This window comes from Armigeres subalbatus, chromosome 1 (assembly GCF_024139115.2).
Source record: "Armigeres subalbatus isolate Guangzhou_Male chromosome 1, GZ_Asu_2, whole genome shotgun sequence".
Lineage (NCBI taxonomy): Eukaryota > Metazoa > Arthropoda > Insecta > Diptera > Culicidae > Armigeres > Armigeres subalbatus.
In genome coordinates this window covers 233,716,136-233,743,008 of record NC_085139.1, presented here as the reverse complement: position 1 = coordinate 233,743,008, position 26,873 = coordinate 233,716,136, and the positions used below count along the sequence as shown (strand labels likewise).

The 26,873-nt window shown below is 43.9% G+C and overlaps 1 protein-coding gene across 28 annotated transcripts in view; it reads right to left on the bottom strand.

Moving 5' to 3' along the window:
- The window catches only part of LOC134205888 (inositol hexakisphosphate and diphosphoinositol-pentakisphosphate kinase 2), a 95,934-nt gene that overhangs the window by 30,118 nt on the left and 38,943 nt on the right, over positions 1-26,873 (bottom strand). For 15 of the 28 annotated variants that reach the window (XM_062681576.1, XM_062681575.1, XM_062681573.1 and 12 more), the window contains 8 exons: positions 5,333-5,662; positions 5,147-5,237; positions 4,928-5,082; positions 4,102-4,865; positions 2,152-2,252; positions 626-1,932; positions 466-561; positions 155-401 (listed from right to left, as the gene is read on the bottom strand). In XM_062681576.1, coding sequence (XP_062537560.1) covers positions 155-401; positions 466-561; positions 626-1,932; positions 2,152-2,252; positions 4,102-4,865; positions 4,928-5,082; positions 5,147-5,237; positions 5,333-5,662 — 3,091 coding nt within the window. The remainder of the gene's footprint in view (positions 1-154; positions 402-465; positions 562-625; positions 1,933-2,151; positions 2,253-4,101; positions 4,866-4,927; positions 5,083-5,146; positions 5,238-5,332; positions 5,663-26,873) is intronic. The other 13 variants (XM_062681559.1, XM_062681562.1, XM_062681567.1 and 10 more) reach the window with 7 other exon arrangements.

Sequence of the window (26,873 nt, the reverse complement as noted above, 5' to 3'; positions counted from 1 at the left end):
CGTGTAGTGTTGTGAAGCGCCTCGACATAGCAGAGAATACAACTTAACAATTCTTCAGCACGAAGAAGCATTAAGTCACCTCTTGTATGTATCAAGCACGTAGCAAACCTAACGGTTTTTTTTAATCCCATACCCTATCCTAACCGATACTAACCTTTGATTCGGCTGTGTTTGCCATGTTCAAATGATCGCGAAGTTCGAGGCTCATCTGGACTGATTGGCCGTTGACTACCAGCCTGCTGTTGCGCGGCGAGTTCCTCACTTAAGCGCTTAGCTAAGTCCATAGCCTCGTGGCCGGATACGGTGTGGCACGACCCGATTGGAATCGGTTCCGATGTCTTAATTTTTCGGATCTTTTTCGTATGTTCCTTAGTACTTTTAGAGAAATTGTCTGTAATAGACTGTTGAAAAAAAATCCGTTACAGGAGAGAGAACAAATCGGGCACCAAATACCATAGCACTTACAATATCTTTGGAAATAGTTTGACTGGAACTGAGGGAACTTTCTTCCTCAGTATCATTCTCTTCGTCAATACGAGATGTACTCTCCTCGTCACCACTCTGAAACAAACCAGGAGACACCATGAAGGCACACATTACAAACGACGCAGTCATCAACACTCACCGCATTCTTCGAAGTGACGGAATCGTTACGACTGTGCGGCCTAAAGCCAGGCCCCGGCGGCAGATTCTTCTGTACACAACAATTTACCCCTGGACTGAAATGCAATTCGACGTGGAACCGTTCTTCCGAGAACGGATCTTTGGTCGGATCTTCGTACAGCATTATCACAATCTGCGACATGTAGTTTAGTTCGGATACCATCGATACGTACTCCATGGCTCGGCGCCACTGTTCGTCGGTCAGGATGTTCAACAGTCCACCGTTGCGCAGAACTGTCAAAAGGGAGTGCACGTGACTTTCGCTAGTGAAGTACAAACGAGTGCGGACGTGTCTTCCCGGGCTAGATACTCCGTGACTGTAGCGTGGATTCAGTCGATTGACGCTCTCATCACCCGCTTCTTCAATGTTTCGTTGCAAATCTGCACGAATCTTCTTCAACAGTGGCGTACAGATACCTTGTCCAATTGTCAGTTTCTCGTGTACGGTTAAACCGTACTCTTGTGGTATTACAATATCGGCCAAGTACTTGGCGTAAATGTACAGCTCCTCTGCCAAATCGAACTGTAACGTATGTTGATTATGCTGCAGATCGTACTTGATACAATCGTAAATGTCCGGAATTTTGGAAATATCAAAATTTTTGTTTTTCGTGCAGAAGTCCTTCTCGATTTTACCCCATCGCCTACCCATCAATTCCCAGGTTTCTCCATGATACAGTACTGCATCTCTCGTTTTCAAATCGTCCCGCTTAACGGCGACTACCCCGAGTAGCGACTGGATCAACGAATGAACATGTGCGCAACACTTCACCGGGTTCTTTACAAAGTCCATAGCCAAATTGATGCTGATTGCATTGCCCGGATTGATCGCAGCCCTATCCTCAATTGTAAACTCGCGATCGATTTGCATTAGTTCATGCAGCCGTGACTTGGCCATATTCTGGTATTTACTTGAATCACAGTCGTTATCCAACAACCCATTGGTGTTGGCGCTCTTCACCATCTGCACCAAAATCGGTGTCAGTTCACCTTCCAGGGCTAGCAAACCTTTCGCAAAGGCGGCTGCCGTCATCTGAACACGACCTTCATCGGATGCGTAGATTTTTAGATCGTGACGAAAAGTGGAATGTAATCGCAGTAAACCCAAACCCTGCGCACCGGGAGCTTCTTTGCCATCTCGACTCTGCCCACCGGGATACATGCAGCGAAAAATCCTTCCCAGTTCCTCAGCCTGGATTCGGCCGGCCGGGGTAAGCTCTCCACCCCATTTCAGTATCAGAACCAGAGACGGTTCCTTCGGGGCATCTACTGTTGCACATGAGTTGAACAAGCATGAGAAGAAAAACCGAAGAAAAAGGGTTTAGAGTTATTCGAGACGAGCGGGTGAGCGGGAAACACAAAGAATCGACAAGCGACAAGCGAAAGAAGAGAAGGCGCGTTTCGCAATTTTGAGTAAATCCAAACGGGACAGACATACACAGAGGGTATTTAAGGTACTACATGAACAAAACGCAAATTACAACGTACTAGAATGATGTTTACCATCGTCAGAACTTGATCCACGGGGCCGTCCCTTTGGTTGATATTTCATCTGCACCTTACGATTGATTCCGGAAAAGTGGCCGTACCTTAAATATCGATAAGCATTAGTTTTCCCTTCATTTATTCAGGTGTCCCACGAATCACGCGATTGGTGTAGCTTCCTTTTGTGTTATACCCATGTGACTTGTTTAAATCGTTTTTGTAAAAAAGTTATCTTACCATTGCGGACTAATGTTAATTCCTGTAGAGTGATAGAGATTTCCATTGAAATTATTCAGAATTTCTACGTGAAACTTGTGAATTTCACGGAAAACTGTACTGTCTATGAGAAGCTCTTTGCATTGTCCAAAAAAAATCTTAAAAAAAATCAACGCAAGTTTGAACGGGGAAGAGTCGTTAGGTCGAAAGTCATTCGACGGAAATGCATTTGGCTGAAAGTCATCTTGCCAAATTCCATCTGACCGAAATTTAGATATATGATCGAAAGCGACATATGGCGGTGGTACTTTGGCCAAAAGCTGTTTGCCCAGCCGAAATAGTCGTTCGGTCGAAATGGTCGTTTAACCTAAAGGGCTATTTTGCTAAAAATGTCATTTGGCAAAACGGGTAATAAGTATAGACACTATAGGTTCCATAGACGAGCGCAGGCACGGTTGGGTTATTTCGATTAAGTGTGTTTTTTCACTTTTTCACAGTGTACCACGCAAATTTGACGTCACACGCTGCGTTGCTTGGGTTGTAATAGTGACGTCACGCTCGTTTGGCTACACTAACTGGCAGTTCGTTTGGCTACACTCGCCTTCACCTCAGCTCGTCTATGGAACCTATAGTGTCTATAGTAATAAGGACTGAATAAAAAATTAGTTTGAAAGTATCACGACGAATAATTTGGACAAGCGGTATTTTGACTATAAAATCTATGATCAACAAGCTCGGGAAACACTACACGTTTACTAATCTACCGGGAAAAGGAAGAAACCCAAACAAAGAACAAATTAGCAATTCTATGTTGATTTGTGGTTTGATGAAAAAGGCTTCAATAAATGTTGGAATAGTGCAATCGTAATTATTTTATAATTTTTTTCCGCAAAACTGAACACAAAGACTTGCAATATATCAACAAACTATTTTACCTACATTTTTTAAGTTTTTATCGACCCGTTCGATAACTTTTGACCATAAGGACCTTCGCCCAAATTACCAGTTTTCCATTTCGGGCAAATGACATTTTCGGCCATATGAGATTCAGTCTAATGTTTTGTTCGGGCTCTCGGCTTAGGGGCTCTGCTTGTCATTTCGGTCAAATAGTTTTTTTTAGTCAAACGACCATTTCAGACATATGGGTTTCGGTCTAATGGTTTGTTCGGCCAAAATAAATTCAGACAAATGGTTTTCGATCCTTCCCGTCAATTGACCGAAATCCTTTCGGCAGAAAGCCATTTGTTCGAAAGCCACTTGACCAAATGACACGGTAAGCCGAAAGTCATCTAGCTCAAATTCAATTCGATCGAAACGGACTAAAATGGTTTCGCCAAAAAAATATGTTGCTGAAAGCGACATACGGCCCAAAAAGAATATACAGCCGAACTGGTCATTTGGCCGAAAAAACCGTTTGTCCTAAAATATCGTTTAGCCGAACAGGTTATTTGACCAAAAAAGCCGTTTGGCCGAATAGATCACTCGGACATAAAACGGTGGCACCTCGATGCGAACATGTCGGCGGACGTGATGCAAAAAAAACAGTCGACAGCTTGATCCGACGGTACACACCTCTAATGAATGATTGATCACTAAGTTTCAATTAACAAAAATGAATGATTTATTTACAGAATGCGCCGTGTTGAAAAACATTTAGAATAACTTGTTTCAATCAAAGACAAGTATATACATAACAATCGCGTGACTCCTGGATAACCCCACACCAGCCAAACTTACATCTCCAGTACACTCTTCAGCTGTTCCAGCTTGCTCTGCTTCTCCTCAATCTCTGAGTCAGCCGCTTTGGTTTGAATCTCCGCTAGCAACGACCTTGCTATATCCAAAATCTCCTGCAGCTGTTTGGGCCTCTTCAGCTTGATATGTCCGTACTTGTAGCCGTCGTACTTTTCGAATATTTCGAAAAACTTCTGATGCCTCACCTCGACCTTCATCTTCTGCTTGGGCGTTCGATCACCGTGCCGGATGATGGCCGTAACGCAACGCAACTCCATCATCTTCCCGAACGTGGTCGGCACGATGGGCGGATCGTCCAGCTGGAACGGAACCGACCACGGTATGTGCAAAGTCGGAGCCAACTCTCGAAGAATCATATTCCCCAGTATCTTCGCACTATCGTCGTAGTACTTGTTCGAGTTTTTCACAAAGCTAAACCCGTTCACATCACAGACGAACGATTTTCCGTTGGCACGCAGCAGATCGAATCCGCACACGGTTTGCTTGAACGCCAGGCAAACCTTGCGCGAAATCAACTTTTCTGCGTTGCTCAAGATGACCGGATAGCGGACTTCCTTGCCGTCGCTATCCCGTTCCACCTTCCCATCGAGAGCCGGACTCTTGCGCGCTTCGGCGTGGGCATAATCAGGTCCCACCGTGTACACTTTGACGTCTGTTCCATCCGTTGGCATAAAGTCTTCGTAGATGAAAGATCCGGTCTTACGAACCCGCGATTCCGGCGAATACACACTACTCCGACTACCGATCTACAACGAATCAAGTTTTCAATGATCTACTTTGTTACACATGCCTTAAATAAGACATCAACCTTTCGGAACAGTCGTTGGCTACCACCACCTGCCGACGTCGGATAGTATATGTAAATATTGTGGTCCTCAGCCGATACGGGTTTCTCCACAAAAGGTTTGTTGAAAATGATTCCATTCACCTCAACATGATCTTCTGATTCTACGAGCTCGTGCTCTGCAAACAATGTACAACCATTAGAGCAGACATTTTCCCTCCACTAATCTAAAACTAATCTCACGTTTTGGATCTGGTGAATCTCTATCCAACACCGCGTACCGCGGTATTTCAATGCCCTCCTTCTCCAGAATGGAATACACCCGTCTTCGATCCTGTAAATGAAATCCAGAAACCACAAGCACAAAAATATTTCCTCTTTCAAACAATACCTCTGCCCAGAACAAAACGAAACTAAACCGATCCTTACTACCTGTATATCAAACTGCATGTGCAAGTTGTTGATCACGTACGGTTGCCGCAGCTGGGCGTACTGGATGGCCTTCTCCAGGGGGAAACCCTTCGAGTGGAACGAAATCAGACAGTCGCACAGGGGCCATTTGTCGACGGGTTCTTTCAGAATGATCTCCTCGCTGAACACAATCATGCGGATGTACTCGAACTCCTGCAGCCGGGTAAGGATTTCCTTCATCGGTTTGGACTGGGACTTTTTGGCCATGGCACAAACGGCCACGACCACCTGTTTGTACGTGGTGGACGAGTCATCCGAGTCGAGCCCATCGGTGGATTCAAGGTCACCCTGTAAGGGGAGGAGAACGAGAACGACGAATGCTATGATTAGCAGGTCACAATTTTAGGAGAAATAATTAGTCTAATAAAACTGAATAGGATACATGAAGGATATACAATACATATTATACATTTTTATTTATATATGGACGTTACAAAAGTTAACAAGTATTCGAATAATATTGATCTGACTTTGATCAAACATTCAAGGCAATTTGTAAACGTATATTGTATTTTACGGATTTTCTATTCTTTTCATCATCAGTTCACCATATTTTTTGAAAAAAGATTGATATAGATTAATGATTGGTCGCATATAATTGATACATTATAATAATAATGATAGTCACAAATAATTGATACGGGAAGGACCGACAGTTGTTCATTTTTATATGAATAGATCGAAAAATTGTTCAAATTAATGAGAACAACACTTCGATTTTCAATCAACACAACTAGCTTGAGCTTGAGCTTGAGCTTGATTGACTGCTCGTAGTTGCTACTCCATTATGACCAGATCAGCTGTTCTTGCACAGGGAACCAACAGATGTTTGCTTGGGACTAGCACACATCTTCAATGTACAAGTACTGGTGATCTCATTTGTTAGGTCATACTGGCGCCTGCCACGTCAGAATGCAAGTCAATATAGGGAAGGGGGAGGAAATGATGATGCAATCACTCGCCCACTGCAAGCCGAATATACCTCTGCACTTGCCACGAGTTCATGCGGAATTTGGTGGAATTTCTGGGTTAGGTTGGAGAGGCAGAGGTCCGTCTTGGTTAACGAGCTGCCAATGTGATAGATAGGAGAAGGTAACTGATGGAAATTCTAATTGGATGTAGGAAACGAGCTCTATAGTTCATTTCCAATTCTATCAGGTTACTGATAGAATACTCAAGTTAAAGGTATAGGAATAGTAATGGAAACGGTATGGAAGTCCATTTCCAGTTCTAGCGATTGCTAGAACATGAGAAATAAAGAGAAAGATACAGAGTAGGAGAATGGAACGGACCTAGGATTGAACCCACGACCTCCTGCGTATGAGGCAGAAGCAGTAGCCATATGACTACCAAGCCCGCATTCGATTTTCAATCAATACCACTAACTGATAAACGGACCTTCTTCTACTTCTGCTTATTTTCCATTTCTTCTTCTTCTACTTCTGCTTCTTCTTTTATTTCTTCTTCTTCAATGGCTATAACATTCCAATCCCTTCCCGGTCACTAAAGCCGGATTTTTACCACTTCTCTCCCCCTGACTGACTTCATTTTGATCTCAGATTTTGGATTAACAGAATCGTTAGTCAAGATTGGAAGAACCAGTGTATGGCTTCCAACTCCACTCAGATTTAAAAGGTTAAGAAAACAACACCACCCTGGGTCCTGCTCCTCCATATTGTCGAGGCTGCGTCATACTACCTTGAAAGGTTTAGTACCGGAGTCATGGGTGTAGTACCGTAATCCGGGGAACAGTGATCATTTTTTTTATTGTTTTGTAAATATTTGCTCCGTTATTATCATGGATTTTTTTTAATGTTTAAAACAAGTAGGTACTGCTACATGTAGAACGTATAAGGCTGTTGTTCAACCGCCAAAGTGCTCACAGTGCTGCTATTGAACAGCTGCCTGTGGATCGACGCATTTCGGGGAGTTTGAAAGAAAGTGCATCGCAATCGGCGCGAGTTAGCGACTACAGTGCTGCAAATTTATAAGAGCATGTGAGCCAAAGCTGCAGTGGGTGAAAAACTATAAAACTATAAGTGCGCAAAAGGTCCTTAATTACAACTGATCTCGGAAGATTGTCCAGTTGAGGTGCATAGTGTGCTCTGGTTGTTCAGGTTGGTCAACTGCTTTGTATCGCTGTTTTTTGTTGTTTGATTGTTAGAAGATGTCTAAGCTAAGGGAGCTGATGGAAGGTTTTGACCCTGTTCGCAATGGGCACCAACTCGAAGGATGGAAGCAAAGGATCGAAATGGTATATAAAGAGTTCCAGACAAACCGTTTGAGTCTCGAGCGGTAGTTAATGCGCAATGTTCCTTAATCTCGCATCAAACTCCCCGAAGTGAAACTTCCCACTTTTGATGGATCCATTTCTGAATGGATCACTTTCACAGACACCTACAAATCTCTGATCGATTCGAACACTCAGTTATACTAGGGGCAGACATACCGTTGTAAATGCGCTGTAAGGGGTCTACTACGAAAGGCCGAATCACAAAAGGCCGAATCACGAATGGCCGAATTACAAAAGGCCGAAAGCAAAAAAGGCCGAATGCACAAAAGGCCGAAACCGAAAAAGGTCAAATGCACAAAAGGCCAAATCACAAAAGGCCGAAACCACATAAGGCCGAATCACGAAAGGCCGAATAAACTCGGCAGACCAACAAAGTGGACCGGAGCAAGCGCGCGCCAAATGTTGAACGGCTAATTTCTTAATATTAATTACTTAATTACTTAATATAGATTATTCGGATTATTTTGTGATTTCTTGCCAAAAGTCAGTTTCTCTTAAATTAGGAAAAAATGAAATACAATTGAGAACAGTGAGTTACAGTGAGTTATACAGCTTTTAGTTAAAAATGTTATATTTGGAAAAGTTGATTTTGTTTAGCTTCTGATGTCGCAATTAGATCGTGAGTAGCTTCATGATGCGCACAACTCCTACATTTATGTAAATCGGAGATTCGATTATGTGGTTCTGTGAGCCTTGAATCCGGTGGATTTTAACTCGGGCTCTTGCATTAGATTTGGGAATTTGACTTTTCCCAATACTACTGATGATGATAAGTTTACTGCATCAGCACTTTAAAGTGCTAATATTTATATGTATACAGTGTTCAGTTATGTTCATCCTTTTATTACTGCAATAAAGATTGATTTATTATGCAATATATAAGGATTCAAATTGACTCTATAAACACCGCCACTTATTTCAGTTGAAAGATTGAACTTCGACGTTGAACTGACGTTAAATACCTTAACTGAATAAGATTAATTACATCGCTGCTAGTAGCTGCAAAACACGTGGACAAGTTTTTCTCTATTTGGCAGCATAATAAAAGTAAACGTTAATTTTTGAGTATTCCAAGTTATCTTGGTTGGAAGATTGAAACTTTTGTAATGATTCGGCCTTTTGTGTTATTCGGCCTTTTGTATCATTCGGCCTTTCGTGGTTCGGCCTTCTGGGTTTTCGGCCTTTTGTGGTATGCTATAACATTTTCGGCCTTTTGTGATTCGGCCTTGTGTACTGATCCCGCTGTAAGCGTACAGCGCTGTAAGTGTACAGAGCATGGTGACAGACATACATTTTGTTCTTACCTGAGAGAATAGGAAGAAAAGCGAAGAGAGAACAACCTTCAGAACGGGTAGATTTCGGCTGATGCGAGTATGGTTGTTGGCATTCATTTGTGTTGTTTTTTCATTGCTATCCTTATGCTCACATAGGTTTTGTTTCTGATTGGAAACTCTCCCGCTATTCAATTAGAAACTGTCAAACACCACCATGCTCTCATTTCGGCCACACAAAATAGAGAGAAATACACAAAAAGAGTGAACCATATATCGCTGTGGGAAGTACGCATACTGAAAATACTGTTCTGAAAATCAAGATTTTGCAAATGATGTGAAAATTATATATAAGAAAGTTATAAAAAATGCTGGGTAAATTTCATTCAAGTACCGCAAATATAATTCACTGTTAAAAAAAATCAAAGCATGGTATAAATTATGGCTGTGCCGTACTTCGATAGGGGCAGCGAAGAAAAAAATTGGTTCGCATTTTGATCAGCTGATCATTGATGGAATATAATCCTTTTTTGTAAAACCAAAATTACTTTCTATTTGTCAAATGAGAGACAGTTGAGAAAATGCGAAACAAAAGATTTAGGCGTCCTATCAGTTAATAATACAATTTTGATCAGCTAACCGAATTTGCTTCCTAAAATGGCCTATAGCTTATTATTTATTATTATTTACCAATCATCGTCAAACTCTATCAAAGTTATTTATGCAAAAGGAAATAATTTAGTCGATATTCAATTACACTAAATCATTTCTGAAAAAAAATAATGATATGAATCACCATGAATCGTTGATATACGTTACGATATACGATCTACAACTAATTGAGATAACGATATTAATACATTCATGAACCGTCTCTGATTTATGATGAAGTTAAATCTCAAAGCAATGTATTTTGTAAAAGAATTTAATATAAAGAATATTTGATAAATATATTCTCGGGATAATTGGTCAAGTAATTAATTAGTAAATTTGTTTATGGACTTCTTCCAAAAAATCTCCAGAAATTCTTCCGTTAATAACTCCGAGACTTCTTCCAAAACTAATCCAGGAGTTTATCCGGATATCCTTCAAGAATTCCTTTGGAAAATTCCTCCAGCAATACATTCAGAAATACCTTCTTAATGAAACCCTTAAGAATTTTCTCTAGAATGTTTCAACAAATTTTCAAGAAATTCCTCCTGAAATTCCTTTGGAATGCCATCCCAATCCAATCCTATGACACTGAAATGATATTTCTAAGCACTGGGCTGAATAATCTCAATTGTGTTTGGGAAGGTTTATAAAGTACTTTACGCAAAAATAACCACGTCAGAGCTAACATTTTCCAACGATCCAAATGAAATAGAACACATGATTTTTTCCAAAGGGAATACTGTAGAAAGCTTTTTTTTGTCTTTATTAGCGAGACTTTCAGCCCTGGGTTGGCTCGTCTCGAGTAGAAAGCTCAAAAAATCGCTTACGTAATACGTGTATAGCCCCTCCAAGTAATTCAAAAGATATTTGATTTCGGTTTGATGTTCTATTATTCACCCTTATTTTTGTTTACGGACGAACGATACTTTCGAACGAATGTGATTCATTCGAACGGTTTCTCCATTTGATTTTGCTGGCGTAAACGAGAATGCGCTTCAACTTTCGTTCGAAAGCACGTGCGTACGTAAACAAGAACATGGGTAATTATTTTAGTGAATGTTCGAAGAAAGGTTTAATAATGCCGAATGCAATTCAGAGTAACATAAAAAAAACAATTTTTGATCAAGCGGAGCAGGAAGTATAGAAACCTATCTTAATTTTAAGAAAAATGTGGAGAAAATTTAGTTTACGAATTCCTGCAACGGATCAATCACCAAGACGCAGAGTTTGGTCCAATGTATTATTTTTTTCTTTTTAAAGCATTGCGCTTGTCATATTATAATTATACGTATTCTAGGTCGAGATATCCAAGTACTGGAGAGAGAGTCTACAAAATATTTGTTATATCATAGAGCAGGTGTTGGCAGAATTTATTTCAATTTACAATTTTTCACCTTAATGATTTTTACACAATCTTCACGGAATGTTTGTGGAGTTTATTCAAAAGTTTCTTATTCAATGTCTTCAACGATCCCATAAAACTTTACGAGTGCTCTCTCGATAGTTTTTTTTTGCAGGAGTTCTCTATGAATTTGTCTAGTATATTGTTTACGAAATTCCATGAATTTCTTTGAAAAATGTTTATATTCCTGTTTCTCAAATTCCAATATTGATAATAATTCTAAAAAGTCCATAACAGTATAGGAAGACAATGTTTAAACATATGATTTTTTTTAACTTTATCATCGTGTTTATTATTGGATGTGATTAATGTACATTAACCTTCAAGGGAAGTCCAGAATTACTTCCGGCATTCTACAAATTCTTCTTGCTATATAGCTTACCTTAACTCAGGATAACTTCGAGGATTCAAACTTGCAAGGATCGTTATATTAGGCTATACAAAATCTTTATTGACTTTCAGTCCAACTTACATTGTGGACGCTTGAGAGTATTAACTGGGATCTTGTTTATGTCTCGTTCCAGTTATTTAAACATTTCATTTTCCATTATGCAAAGAATTATTTTGAAAATTCAGGAATTTCATGAGTTCCAATAGTGTTCATGAGTACTTATAGTCATGCTTGAGTTAAAAATATGTCTCGATTCTATGACCGCTTTACAAAAAGAAAATGTAAATTTGGAAATATATTTCTGTAAGCAATGATACTTTCTATATTTTGGATTCATCATATTTTCATGCATGGAACTTTCTTAGGAATGGTCTGGAAAGTCAGAAAAACTCAGGGTATTTAAATCGTTCATATTTCTTGTGTTTTTCTTTTTCTCTGCTTGAATATACATAGTCATTAATTTGGATTTTAGATAAAAAATCTTCCACTTATTATATGGTATATACGTTTTCTAGTTTTTGTTTATCTTTGAAACGAGTGCAAAACTCGAGGAGATCGTAGTGTGCCGTGGTCGCGAGTGAACGTGTTTTTTTTTCTGCGTTGCAGCTTCCGTCATTTATTCTGTTTCATTTCAAAATGACAGAAAATTTTAATTTTGAATTAGAGGACTATCTAAAAAACCTTTAAATCAGCATGGTGTTTAAAAGGACAAACTGATTTGCTTTGTTATGTGTGCCGCGCTCGTAAAGATTGAAGATTGGACATCATCAGGATGAATGGCTGGTCGAGGGAGGAATTCGATTTTGGTGAGATCAACCCAAATACCTTTAGGATAGCTGGATAGCTAGATAGGTCTTTCTTATTGTCTTCTTCAAATAGAGGTTTCTATACGCTTATTAATTCAGAAGTAAGGGAAACTCCATTAAGCTCTTTTATTTAAATTTTTTTTCATTGCATCGTCACTTTTCCCATCACCTCTAATCTTTCCTCGTCCCGTAGTGTGATGTATGGATGTTTCCTAAGTGCATGCATCAATGCATTTACTAACTAAACATGCCTTTGCTTTTGAGGCAAGCTCTTTCTACTCAAGTCCACTAAATTACTGAAAGGTGAACGAAGGTCGAAAGAAATTTAATATAAAATGTTGTCATTCAAAACCACACTTTTGACTCGTACAGACAATAATTTCAACCCTCTTTTGCTCTCAAACGTACAACACTTTTATATAAAATCTACAATAAACTTATAATATTGTCATTTCCTTACAATTTGTTAGATAATTTGCTGATCTGGTGAACCGGATCTTCCAAAAAGTGAGCTTCGAATTATTCACTCACTTCAAAGATCCGGATCATTTAAACGGTTCCGGATCTGAACGCCCATAGCCGTTGACATAGTGGTCAATCACTATCCCTAATTGCAGATTAGTGCGTAGAATTGATTGAATTTGCTCCTGCAAAGTTTTTTGTGAGTTTGCCCCAGTTTGTGCACGGCCGCAGTACCATTATATTTTAGCTGTACAAGATTTTATTTGTGGATAGGTCCAAATCTTGAAACGGTCGAACATGAATGAACCCTTTAAGTTGTAGTTAATGTACGTGTTACAAGAATGTTCATAATATTTCATGATTTTCATAATTTTTGACGGGTTTAATCTAGATAACGAATGCAGGTAAGACAAATATGAAGCAGTGAAAGTAAGTATCTAATATGGTGTATTTTGATGGTCTGATTTCGCTTGTTTTTCATCGCTTTATTCATTCATTTTTTTCCAGAAGGCAAGTAATGGCGGAAAAAAGTAAAAGAAAAAAGATCAGAGTGCGTTTTTGCCTTTCATGTATTATTAGATATGCAGATTGTTCGCGAGAATCAGAAGCTTTTGATCTGCTTGTGCGGTCGATATGTGAATAGATTTAATTAATCGCAATCTTGAAACATGCCTCAGAGACGTTTATTTAGGAGTATCAAATTTTCTATCAGAATTGAGTGAAAAAAAGTAGATCATGTTTGTTTGTTACTTGAAAGACAAATGTTCAGCATTTAGAGGTCACGTACAGTCGTGATTTATTCAGTAGGCAGAATGATCGGCCGGTCATCACATAATTTGTTTTGCTTTGTGCGGTTAGCAGAACGATCGCCCGATCATCGAAATGTTGTTCTGCTTTGTGCGGGAGAGTAAAATAATTAGAAAGTGAAGATTCAGTTCGCGTCAGTAAGCAGAACGATCGGCTGGTCATCGAAAATGTTGTTCTGCTTTGTGCGGTTAGCAGAGAGATCGGCTGGTCATCGACAATTTTGTTCTGCTTAGTGCGGTCGGTAATTAAAATAATTAGTGTTCGTTCGATTATGTTTTGAATTGATCAAACTACACGCTATACACGGCATATAGTTTACCAAAACGAACCCTGCTTCAATACCTACCCCATGTATCCAACATCCCAGTGATTTCTCGTGGAAGTGCAGATGACTCGTCGGCTTCCATCAAAGCGAGTATCACGTCAACATTCTCCTACCCATTCCTTAATTGACCTGCATTCGGACACGGCCGGCGCTGGTATTGCTTAATATTTGGGTCACCAGTTCTTACACATTGAGGATGATGTTAGTCCCAAACATCATCTGTTGGTTCTCTGTGTAATTACTGCCGACCTGGCAATAATGGAGCAGCAACCGTGGGCGGTCAATCATGCTCATGCTCATGCTCATGCTCATCTTTGAAACGAGTGCAAAACTCCTCATTAGCACATATGTGTATGAATACATATATGCCAGTTTGTTTGAAATATAAATAAATATATACGCGAATCGAACATTTTCAAAATAAACTTATTATTATTATTTATTCAGACTAAGGCCGAAGTGGCCTGTGCGGTATATAAGAGTCTTCTCCATTCGGCTCGGTCCATGGCTACACGTCGCCAACCACGCAGTCTACGGAGGGTCCGCAAGTCATCTTCCACCTGATCGATCCACCTTGCCCGCTGCGCACCTCGCCTTCTTATGCCCGTCGGATCGTTGTCGAGAACCATTTTCACCGGGTTACTGTCCGACATTCTGGCTACGTGCCCGGCCCATCGCAGTCGTCCGATTTTCGCGGTGTGAACGATGGATGGTTCTCCCAACAGCTGATGCAATTCGTGGTTCATTCACCTCCTCCACGTACCGTCCGCCATCTGCACCCCACCATAGATGGTACGCAGCACTTTCCTTTCGAAAACTCCAAGTGCGCGTTGGTCCTCCACGAGCATCGTCCAGGTCTCGTGTCCGTAGAGGACTACCGGTCTAATTAGCGTTTTGTAGATTGTCAGTTTGGTACGGCGGCGAGCTCTATTCGATCGGAGCGTCTTGCGGAGTCAAAGTACGTACGATTTCCAGCCACTATGCGTCTCCGAATTTCTCTGCTGGTGTCATTTTCGGCAGTCACCAGTGAGCCCAAGTACACAAATTCTTCTACCACCTCGATTTCGTCACCACCGATGCAAACTCGCGGTGGGTGGCTCACATTGTCTTCTCTTGAACCTCTGCCTATCATGTACTTCGTCTTCGACGTGTTGATGACTAGTCCGATCCGCTTAGCTTCCCTCTTCAGTCTGATGTAGGCTTCCGCCATCTTCTCAAAGTTACGTGCCATAATATCTATGTCGTCGGCGAAACCAAATAGCTGGACGGACTTATTGAAAATTGTACCACTCGTGTTAATCCCTGCTCTTCGTATTACCCCTTCCAAAGCGATGTTGAATAGCAAACACGAAAGACCATCACCTTGCCGTAACCCTCTGCGGGTTTCGAAGGGACTCGAGAATGCCAAACTCGAACTACGCACATCACTCGATCCATCGTCGCTTTGATCAACCGTGTCAGTTTATCCGGAAAACCGTGTTCGTGCATTAGCTGCCATAGCTGGTCCCGATCGATTGTATCATATGCGGCTTTGAAGTCGATGAATAGATGATGTGTGGGCACGTTGTATTCGCGGCATTTTTGCAGTACTTGGCGAATGGCGAACACCTGGTCCGTGGTGGAGCGTTCGCCCATAAAACCCGCCTGGTACTGCCCCACGAACTCCCTTGCAGTTGGTGCTAGTCGACGGCATAAAATTTGGGAGAGTACCTTGTAGGCGGCGTTCAGCAATGTGATTGCGCGGTAGTTGCTACAATCCAGCTTATCGCCCTTTTTGTAGATGGGACACACGACACCTTCCATCCACTCCTGCGGCAAAACTTCCTCCTCCCAAATCTTGGTAATGACCCAGTGCAGCGCTCTAGCCAGTGCCTCACCACCGTGTTTAAATAGCTCTCCTGGTAGTTGGTCAACCCCAGGGGCTTTGTTGTTCTTGAGCCGGCCAATCTCCTCCTGGATTTCCTGGAGATCCGGAGCCGGTAGAATTATGTCCTGCGCGCGTTCTCCCAGGTCCATCACCATGCCGCCATCTTCGTCTGCCACATCGCCATTCAGGTGTTCTTCGTAGTGCTGCCGCCACCTTTGGATCACCTCACGCTCGTTCGTGAGAAGGTTCCCGTTTATGTCCTTACACATATCAGGCTGTGGCACGTGGCCCTTACGTGAACGGTTCAACTTCTCATAGAACTTTCGTGTGTTATTAGCGCGGTACAGTTGCTCCGTTTCTTCACGGTCTCGATCTTCCTGCTGGCGCTTTTTCCTCCGGAAAATCGAGTTTTGTCTGTTCCGCGCCTGTTTATATCGTGCCTCGTTCGCCCTCGTGCGGTGTTGCAGCAATCTCGCCCATGCTGCATTCTTCTCTTCCACTAACTGCTCACATTCGCCGTCATACCAGTCGTTTCTCTGATCCGGGGCACCGTGCCTAGTGCAGCGGTTGCGGTGCTACCAATGGCGGATCGAATATCTCTCCAGCCATCTTCAAGAGACGCTGCGCCTAGCTGCTCTTCCGTTGGAAGTGCCACTTCCAGCTGCTGCGCGTATTCTTGGGCTAGTCTACCGTCTTGTAGCCGCCCAATGTTAAGCCGCGGCGTCCGACTTCGACGCGTGTTGTACACCGTCGAGAGTTTTGAGCGCAGGCATACTGCAACGAGGTAGTGGTCGGATTCAATATTCGCACTGCGGTAAGTGCGGACATTCGTGATGTCGGAGAAGAATTTACCGTCGATTAGAACGTGATCGATTTGGTTTTCCGTTTCTTGGTTAGGTGATCTCCATGTGGCCTTGTGGATATTTTTGCGGGGAAAGAAGGTGCTTCGGACTACCATTCCGCGGGAGGCTGCGAAGTTTATGCATCGTTGGCCGTTGTCATTCGATACGGTGTGCAGACTATTCGGTCCGATGACCGGTCTATACATTTCCTCCCTTCCTACCTGTGCGTTCATGTCACCGATGACGATTTTAACGTCCCGCAGTGGGCATCCATCGTATGTCTGCTCCAGCTGTGCGTAGAACGCTTCTTTCTCGTCGTCGGGTCTCCCTTCGTGTGGGCAGTGCACGTTGATGATGCTATAGTTGAAGAAACGGCCTTTAATCCTCAGCTTGCACATCCTTGCGTTGATTGGCTGCCACCCAATCACGCGTTGGCGCATCTTACCCAGCACTATGAAGCCGGTTCCCAGCTCGTTGGTGGTGCCACAGCTTTGGTAGAAGGTAGCCGCTCGATGCCCGCTTTTCCACACTTTCTGTCCTGTCCAGCAAATCTCCTGCAGCGCCACGACGTCGAAGTTGCGGGGATGTAATTCATCGTAGATCATCCTGTCGCAACCTGCGAAACCTAGCGACTTGCAATTCCATGTTCCAAGCTTCCAATCGTGATCCTGTATTCGTCGCCTAGGTCTTTGCCGATTATATCGAGTCGCATTATCTCTTATATTGTTCGTAATGATTGGTTTTCTAGGCGGCTTATTGGGCCTGCGCAAACCTCCTGTCTCGTCGGAGGGCCGTCGTGTCAGGGCTGTTTAGCGTCCCACCTAACACCAGGACTTGGGCTTGTGCGCTTTGAGCGGCACACGGTCGCTTTGGTGGGGCCTACTTGCGGATACATGCAGCTTTTTATAGAGGTTTAACAGGGCCCACTGTCAAACCCCACCACATCCTAGGCAAGCACCACAACTCGCAGATGGCCTGGGGAGGGATCGTCAAGCCCTTGGACATAGTCCCTGCTGCCCACGAAACTTGTATATTTTAAAATCCAATAAAACAAATTTGTATCTGTAATCTAACGAACAGTAATCAAATGAGAAAGAAAGCCTTTTTTTCTTCTGAAAATGCGAGATTCAATCAGAACAACGCTGTTACAACGCACATCGAGGTTGGTACGGGTACAACGGTTGTAGCGCATGATTCCTATTCGATTTCATCGTTGTGGATGGAGAGAGACATACAACGCTGTACGATGATGGTACAGAAACCACGCAGGTATCGCGTTGCTTCCGTGATTCTAGCGTTGTAAATGGTGACAGACATACAATTTGAGGCGTACAACGCATTTACAACGGTATGTCTGCCCATAGTATTATCGGCGATAGATAAATTTTCGTATCTCGTAGCATCACTTGTCAAGGACGCTAGAAAGGTTATTGAGTCAATTGAACTCACTGAAGCAAATTATGCTGTTGCGTGGCAGTTATTGGAGAAAAGGTTCGACAACAAGAAGTTGGTGGTCAAAAGCTATCTTGATTCACTATTCTCCATTGAACCAATAAAAAGTGAATGCTATGAGTCCCTAATGCGTCTCATTGACGATTTCGAGCGCAACTTATGCCTAATTAAAAAAATGGGCATTCAAACGGATGACTGAAGCGTGCTTCTAGCTCATATGGTTTGCAGCCGCCTCGATCCCTTCACCCTCAGGCAATGGGAAGCCCATCATAGGTCTACTGAAGTTCCTCAATACAATGATCTGATGGAATTCCTGCGTACGCATCTCATGGTTCTACAGTCGTTGGTATCTGCGAGGTCTCGTTTATCTGAATATCCCAAATCGGAATCATACCGGCCGTTGAAATAATCGAAACTCAATACAGTCCACACCATTACTAATTCGACGCCGGGTTTCTGTCTGTTCTGTTCGAAGAACCATTACTCACCATTCAAATGCGAAGTGTTCCTGAAGATGGCCGTATCCCAACGCTTCGAGCAAGTGAAAAGGAAGAATCTCTGCATCAATTGTCTCTCTTCCTCACCACCGTCCAGCGGATATCGTGTCTGCAACCAGAAGCACCATACTATGCTACACCAACCTCCTAGCAATCACTCGTCCTCCCAGCGCAAACCAAGCACACCGTTTGTTGCTGGTTCCGGTTCAAACCAATCATACTCCTCGAAGCAGTATCCTCGCCATCTCGATCAACCTCTTCTTCAGAAGCACATCCACCCTCTGCCGCCACCCAAGCCTCAAGTCTCGTTTCCACCTCTCTCGTTGGTCACAGTCGAAATATCCCAGCTACAGTTCTGCTACAAACTGCCATCATCTAGATTTTCAGTCCAGACGGAAGCACACAGTGGGCCAGAGCACTGTTGGATCTAGCATCGCAACTTTCGTTGATAACCGGGAACAGAAGCTGAAACTTAATCGCTATCCCTGTCGTCAAGAAATTGGTGGAGTAGGAAACAGCCTGATCGTTTCCAACCAAGCTGTGGACGTACGAATGGGCTCGCATTGTTCGGATTATACTGCCGTTGAACCCTGACACATCCTGAAGAAGAGCACCTGTGAGCTTCCAGCGAATGCAGTTGATTCCTCTCGATGGACCCTCGCCGATCCGAAGTTCCATGAACCAGGCCCGATAGATCTGCTGTTTTGAATGGAGCTTTATTATGAATTCCTGTTGTTGGATGATTTTAGGAAGCTTGGCCCTGAGCAGCCTGTTCTACAAAACACCGTTTTCGGCTGGGTTGCAGCCGGAAAGGTGGGATTTCATCACCATTCGTGGTAACACTACCCAAGCGCACCGATGTTCTGTTCCAGCTCGGGCGCTCCAATAATATTGCGGTTAACAGATTCCATGCACTGGAACGTCGACTGGATGCCAACCCAAATCTGCGTTCATAACGGAGTACTTGCAACTCAACCACATGCGAGAAATCAACGACGTCAACGATAATTCTTTCCACATCATGACTTGTACACAATTTCGCTTCGCTTTCGGATGCGTCAGTATGCCATTGTCGCAGATGCTGAAAAACTGTATCGTTAGATCCGTGTACATCCAACTGACTTCCCTCTTCAACGTATCCGTTGGCGGAGTTCTAGTCGGGAGCAACTGAAAACGTTCGAACTTACCACCGTCACCTATGGTACGGCTTCGGCGCCGTATTTGTCCACCAGGTGCCTTCTAGATTTGTCTAAACAAGGATCCAACGATTTCCCTCAAGCACGGGAATATTAGCCAAAGATTTCTATATAGGCGACATGCTCACCGGAGTCGAAGACGAGGACGATGGAGCACAACTATGTATCCAGCTTCGGAACCTACTGAAGTCAGCTGGGTTTAGCCTACGTAAAAGGGCATCCAAATCCAATGCCATACTGTCAGCCATACCATCTGAACTACGCGACGAGAGCTCGATGCTTGCTCTGGACACACAGTCTACCATAAAAACTCTGGGGTTGATATGGAAACCGGCAACCGATCTCCTCCACTATACCATTCCTAAATGGTCACTCACGAACTATATTACTAGAAGAACGGTATTATCGGATACTGCAAAACTGTTTGACCCTCTAGTGTTGGTCGGTCTGGTGATAGTGATGGCTAAAATATTCGTTCAAACCCTCTGGCGAAGCTCACATTCTTGGGATGATCCTCTCGATGAACACCAACAACAGTATCGGCTTGCTTTCCACAACAGTCTGGATGCCATACCATCAATTTCCGTTCCACGTTGGGTAGCCTTTGACAACGCTCCAGTAAATGTCGGCTTCTCTAAAGACGGTAGCATTTCCGTGCGTCTTATGACTGCCAAATTCAAAGTGGTCCCACTCGGAGACTCGAAAAGGCAGAAAAGGGTCAGTCTACCCAGGCTGGAGCTATCTGCGGCTCTACTACTGAGTCATTTGTACCATAAGGTCAACTCCAGCATCGCTCTGAACACCCGATCCTTCTTCTGGTCGGACTCAACGATAACGCTTCACTGGCTCAATTCGGTTATCTCCAGGTGGAGAACTTTTGTGACGAATCGGGTTTCAGAAGTCCAACACCTAACAGCGAATGATATATGGACTCATGTATCGGGCATGGACAACCCTGCGGACATTATATCACGCGGGATGGAACCTAATCAGCTGAAGGAGTCCACGGTTTGGTGGACAGGACCGCCATGGTTGAAGCAGCCATCACGCTTCTGGCCTCCGCTCCTACAAGCGGAATTACAGGAGCTTCCAGCTGAAGCATTAGAAGAACGATCCGTGTTGCTACCGATTCGCACCCAGGAACCGAATCAGTTATTTCACCTACGTTCGTCCTTTGCATCACTAGTTCGTCTAATTGCCCTGATCCAACGTTTCGTCTACAATATCAAGCCAGAAAACCACTTTCGTCGCAGATTAGGATTTCTACAAACCACTGAACTAAATCAAGCCATTTCATCATTGGTGCGTTTAGCACAAACAGAAGTGTTTCCAAACGAGATCGCATCAGTAGCTTCCGATGGACGAGTGAAGTCGACTTTTCCTTTGAAGAATCTTGCACCTGTTCTGATGGATGGCATTCTACGTGTTGGTGGGCGCCTTAAAAATGCGTTGATTTCGGAAGACAGAAAGCATCCAATGATCCTTCCGGCTCGTCACCCGCTAACTGAAATTTCTATGGGGTACTATCATCGCATATATCTACTCGCCGGACCACCATTGCGTGTGGCGAAGTGTCCTGGAAATGTTCTGGCCGCTACGCATTCGTAACTTGGCACGGAGTGTGGTTCATTCATGCATCAATTGTTTTCGATGTAAGCCTACTACTGCCACTCATGGGAGATTTGCCCCCAGAAAGTGTAATGCCTTCTTTGTCTTTCCTCAACACCGGCGTTGACCTATGTGGACCATTCAATTATCGGAAGAATCGCAAAGCAGTTTCTACTAAGTGCTATATCGCCATCTTCATCTGCCTTGCAGAGCTGGTAGCGATGAATGCCGTTCAAAATAGTGACGATGACAACGATGACAAAAAAGTGACCAAATAGTAACTTTCCAATTGCAGAAAAAGTGACCACATAGTGACTGTATAATTCGTAGATTGCAAACTAGTGTGTTATTTTTGATATCCTTATGTAGAATGCTATCAGAAATCAAGAAAAGGCAAAAACAACAAAAGCATGATGATTACTGCTACTGGCCACGCCAATATTCATCGTAAGAAGGGAGAGGAGGAAAGCAGGAGGCCAGCGTCTGCGACACTCTCATGAGTATCACAAAATTATGTGGATGATTACAACAACATTTGTTGTTTAGTATGAGCTCGAAGTTACAGCTAAAGAATTATATAAATTTATCTTATAGATTCCTAGACTATTTGGACTCACAAAGTTTATAAATAATTGGTATGATCATTTGTTTGAAAGTAATTAAAATAATGAAGAAATTTTTAAAATACGATTTTACCTGTTATTGAACTATGGTTTAATAACAAATTTAAATGAAGTTTTTACCGTGGCATTCTGAGGAAAATTTTGAGAATCCAATAAAACCAATCCAAAAATTCTAATAACCTTGATTTCTAAATGGCAGAGTTTAGTATTAAAGTTAATTAAAAATATGTGGCCAAAAAATCTCGAGTTAAAAAATCTTTTAAATCTAATTAGTTTTTTGGTTTTGTTTTAGATTTAAAAACTCTGACCAATTCATTCATCTCCACACTAGTTTTTTGAAGAAAAGATACTCTTAATTGTTATTAAATAGAATCACTTCTACAATTTTTTTTTTGAGACTTATCTCGAAGGATCGCAAGGCGGATTTAACAATCATAAACGGATTTAACAACCATTTAACATCGACGCCCGTATTGCTCATTATTCTACGCAGACTACATGGTTCTGGTACCAAAACTCCTAAATTCTATAATTCTATACTTGAGGTTCGCATTTCGCATTTTAACAAAATTCGTGAAAAAAAGATCATAGTTGACATGAATCGGAAATAACCTCACGATTTCAACAACACACTTTTCTTTAATTTAATATATTGCTACCAGATCCACATTTGATTTGATTGATGAACAATCGTAATTGCACAGGGAACCAATGGATGGAAGCATGGGATTTGCTCTCCAACTTCAATGTACGCAGTCCGAAAGCTCTTGTATTTTAAATGGTCGATAACGGCGCTGGTCTCGTCCTCACGGTCTATCGAGGATGGGAAGGGATTGATGATGCAGTCACTCGCCCACTGTAAACCGAGAACGCCTCTGGACTCGCCACGAGTTCATGCGGAATTTTATTGAAATCTAGGGGTTTTCATGGCATAGGTTCGCCTTGGTTAACGGGTTGTTGCTAATGTGGTAATGATGGAAAGGTGGTATATGTAAATTGGACGCAAGAAACGAGCTTTGTCGCTCAGATATCGAACCGCCAGAACTAGTCAAGATGTAACGTAGAAGATAGAAATAGAAAGGGCCTGGGATTGAACTAACGACCTTTTGCGTAAGAGGCAGAAGTGGTAGCCATACCTTGACCGCCAAGCCCGTTAACACATTTGATTTGGTTGATCATAATGCGTAGGTACAAATGATTTTTTTTTGTGCTTTTTTACAACAGGCAATACAAAAATAGTGACTTTAGTGATTCATCGGTCGCAGAGGAAAACCCGAGGAAATCCACTGCGACAATGCTCGAAACTTTAGAGGAGCTGCTCGAGAACTAGCAGAACTAGCCAAACAATTCCACTCCCAACAACACCAGAATGCGGTTGTGAACCAAACCGCCAACGACGGAATTCGCTTCAAATTCATTCCGCCTTGCAGTCCGAACTTCGGAGGGCTGTGGGAGGCGGCGGTAAAGTCGTTTAAGCAGCATTTCCGTTGGCAATTCCGTTCTGTCGCAAGATGAGTTCGTCACGTTGTTGGTTCGTATTGAAGCCTGTCTGAACTCCAGACCACTTACGCCGATCTCCGCCGACCCAAACGACCTGGACGTTTTGACTCCGGATCACTTTTAAATTCATCGACCCTTGACGTCCTTCCCTGAGCCTGGCCTCGGAATCGCCTCGATCGTTGGCAAGAGGACCAGGAGATCCTTCGACGAGTATGGAAACGCTGGTCTACGGATTATTTTTCTGGCCTCCATCCACGCACCAACTGGACTCAGGTCCGGAATAACGTCGAAGTGGACACAATGGTGCTCCTCAAGGATAACAATCTTCCTCCGCTAAAGTGGCGATATGGAAGAGTCACCCAAGTCATTCGTGGAGCTGACGGCAACATATCAACGACGGGCCATATCAAAAATTTGGGTGCTTCCGGTGCGCCCTGCACATACCATGGAGGTTTCAGAGGCCCTCTAACACTGACGTCTACCATCGCGGTATTGTCATACTGCGCAACGACCGGAGGCCTTCGGGCCTCCGAGCCCTGTAAGTATTGTTTTTCATTGAAATTTCAAAAAATTAAGGAATGTTTTGTACTCCGGCATGTATCCTGAATCCATCGACGGCGACTCTATCCCGGTTCGAGTGCGCCCAACCCCGACGTCCCACTGGTGTTCCACCGGTTGAGCATACGAGGAAGGATGACCCTATCAGCAGCCGCCAAACCCACAACCAAGCCTGGCGACCTGACTCGAGCCTTAACGATGACGTTGACGTTTAGAAGAAGACTCAAATCAAACAAAGAGGAAAGTCGCCTGTACTACTTCTGGAGGATAGGCAGTACTAAACGTACTCCTCCCAAAACGACACTTCTGAGCCCTTTGGCTCCCTTGTTTGTGCCAGTAAGCACACAATAGCTTTGAGCCTTAAAGCACTCTTTTCCTTGTGCCATTCAGCACATCTTTTTTTTTATTATTATTTTCTGAGCCATTTAGCTCTCCACGTACTCGCAACCTACTCAGATAGTCCCCGGCGACGGATCTATCCTACTCCGACGGGGAGTCCACCGGCGGTAGAAGCTACCCAGATATCGACGACCCGCATCAGTTCTGCTCACTTTCTGAAGTGTCAACGGGTGACCGGACGAGTGCCGAGGTCAGACCAAAGATTCCGGGTGGAGATAGCTTCCGGTTCATTGGTGCCCCGATGACCCAGGTTCGGTGCATTCGCGCACCACGATCTACTCAACTGGTCCCCGGCGATGGACCTAGCCTACTCCGAATCATCGATTTCCCATGCACTGAGCTATTCAGCTTTTTTTTTTGCGTAACCGTTGAGCCATTCAGCTCCCGCCTTAACCGCGAACTACTCGGATAGTCCCCGGCGGTGGATCAATCCTACTCCAGCGGAGAGTTCCCACGTTCCCATTCAACATTGACATATATATGTTCACGACTTCCGCGGCGGAGTACTCATGGTCCGCTTTCCGCGATGGCGACCTGCTGCTGCTCCATCTGCCAACTTCGTTGTAGTATGTCGGCTATCCTGGACGTCACCCTTGCGACCGCTCTCCACTGTTCTGGGTTCTAGCACATTCTTCTGACTATGTTATCGGTGGTAGTGTCCATTCCACATGCCTCCAATATCACACTCATCTCCGTTTCGAACCGGGGACACGTAAACAGGATGTGTTCAGCCGTTTCTGTCACGTCTGGGCATTGCGGGCAGGCGGGAGAAGCCGCATGTCCGAACCTGTGCAGGTACCACCTGCATCCGTGGCCTGTTAAGAACTGGGTCAAGCCAAAGTTTAGCTCTCCATTAGGTCTGCTAATCCATGCAGACACACTTGGGACTAGGCGATGGGTCCACCTTCCCTTAGCCGAGTTGTCCCATTCCCTCTGCCATTTGGCTACCGTTGCTTCCTTGATATTTCTTCGAGCATTACGTGTGCCCCTGAGGGCGTAGCACTCCTCGTCTTCCTCCACCACCAGATAGATAGGCATCATGTCCGCGAGTACACATGCCGCCTCGCGAGATACGGTGCGATATGCGCTGATGACTCTCAAGCACATTATCCTATGAGTACTCTCCAGCTTTCGCACGTTGCAGTTTACGCTCAGCGCCGACACCCAGACTGGACCTCCATATCGCAGTATTGAAACCGCCACGCTTGCCAGCAGCCTGCGCTTGCTGGAGCACACTCTAGAGCTGTTCGCCATCATCCTCGATAGTGCCGCTATCGCCGTCGCCGCACGCTTGCAGATGTAGTCGACATGACTTTTAAAGCTTAACTTATCGTCGAGCATCACCCCCAATTGTTTCAGAGATCTCTTGGAGGTGATGTTGCAACCGCCTACTCTAATTGTCGCCTCCTGCACCGACTTCCGGTTGTTAACGACTATCATCTCCGTTTTATGATACGCTAGCTGTAGCTTCTTGCTGCGCAACCAATCCTCCACTAGACTTATTGAATAGGCTGCAGTCAATTCGACCTCCTCGATGGATTCTCCGTACACGGTCATGGTTACGTCATCGGCGAATCCCACTAACTTGACTCCTGGCGGGAGCTTCAACGTCAGTACGCCATCATACATCACGTTCCACAGCAATGGACTCAGAATTGATCACTGTGGGACGCCTGTCGTGATGGGGGCGCTAGCCAACCTTCTTCTGTCTCGTAGATCAATACTCGATTCTGAAAGTAGCTTCCCAGAATCTTGTACAGCCCTACCGGTACTCTCAGCCGAAGCAACGAGTTCGCGATCTCCATCCAGCACGCACTGTTGAATGCATTCCGCACGTCGAGTGTTATTACTGCGCAGTAGCGTATACCGCGCCGCTTACATTCGATGGCGACCTCTGCAGTGTTGACCACCGATTTAATGGCACCAGAGTAGACCGTCCTCTCCGAAAGCCAAATTGTTCGCTCGATAATCCTCCAGCCTCCTCCACGTACGGTGACAGCCTGTTCAGGATCAACTTCTCCAGTAGCTTCCCTACCGTGTCTATTAGACAGATTGGTCTGTACGCTGAGGGGTCTCCTGGTGGCTTGCCAGGTTTCGGTAGCAGGACCAAGCGCTGTCTCTTCCATATATCCGGGAATGTCCGCTCGTCCAGGCACCTCTGCATGGCTAACCTGAACATTTCCGGATTGGTCATTATGGCTGCCTTCAACGCCATATTCGGGATCCCGTCCGGACCAGGTGCTTTACTTGGGTCGAGGGACTTTGCCACCGTCATTAGCTCCTCTACCGTCACCCTCGCCACCTCATCGTCATCTGCTCCTACCCTCGCTGCTGGCGGCCAATGGGTTGGGCCGTGGTGCGGGAATAGTACTTCGATTATCATCTTCAGTCTCGTTGGACATCGCTCGGGAGGAGCCAGTGCTCCTCTTGTTTTGGCCATCACCACCCGATAGGCGTCTCCCCATGGGTTCGAGTTGGCGCTCTGGCACAGTCTGTCGAAGCAGTCTTTCTTGCTCTCTTTGATGGCCTTGTTTAGGGCCAGCCTC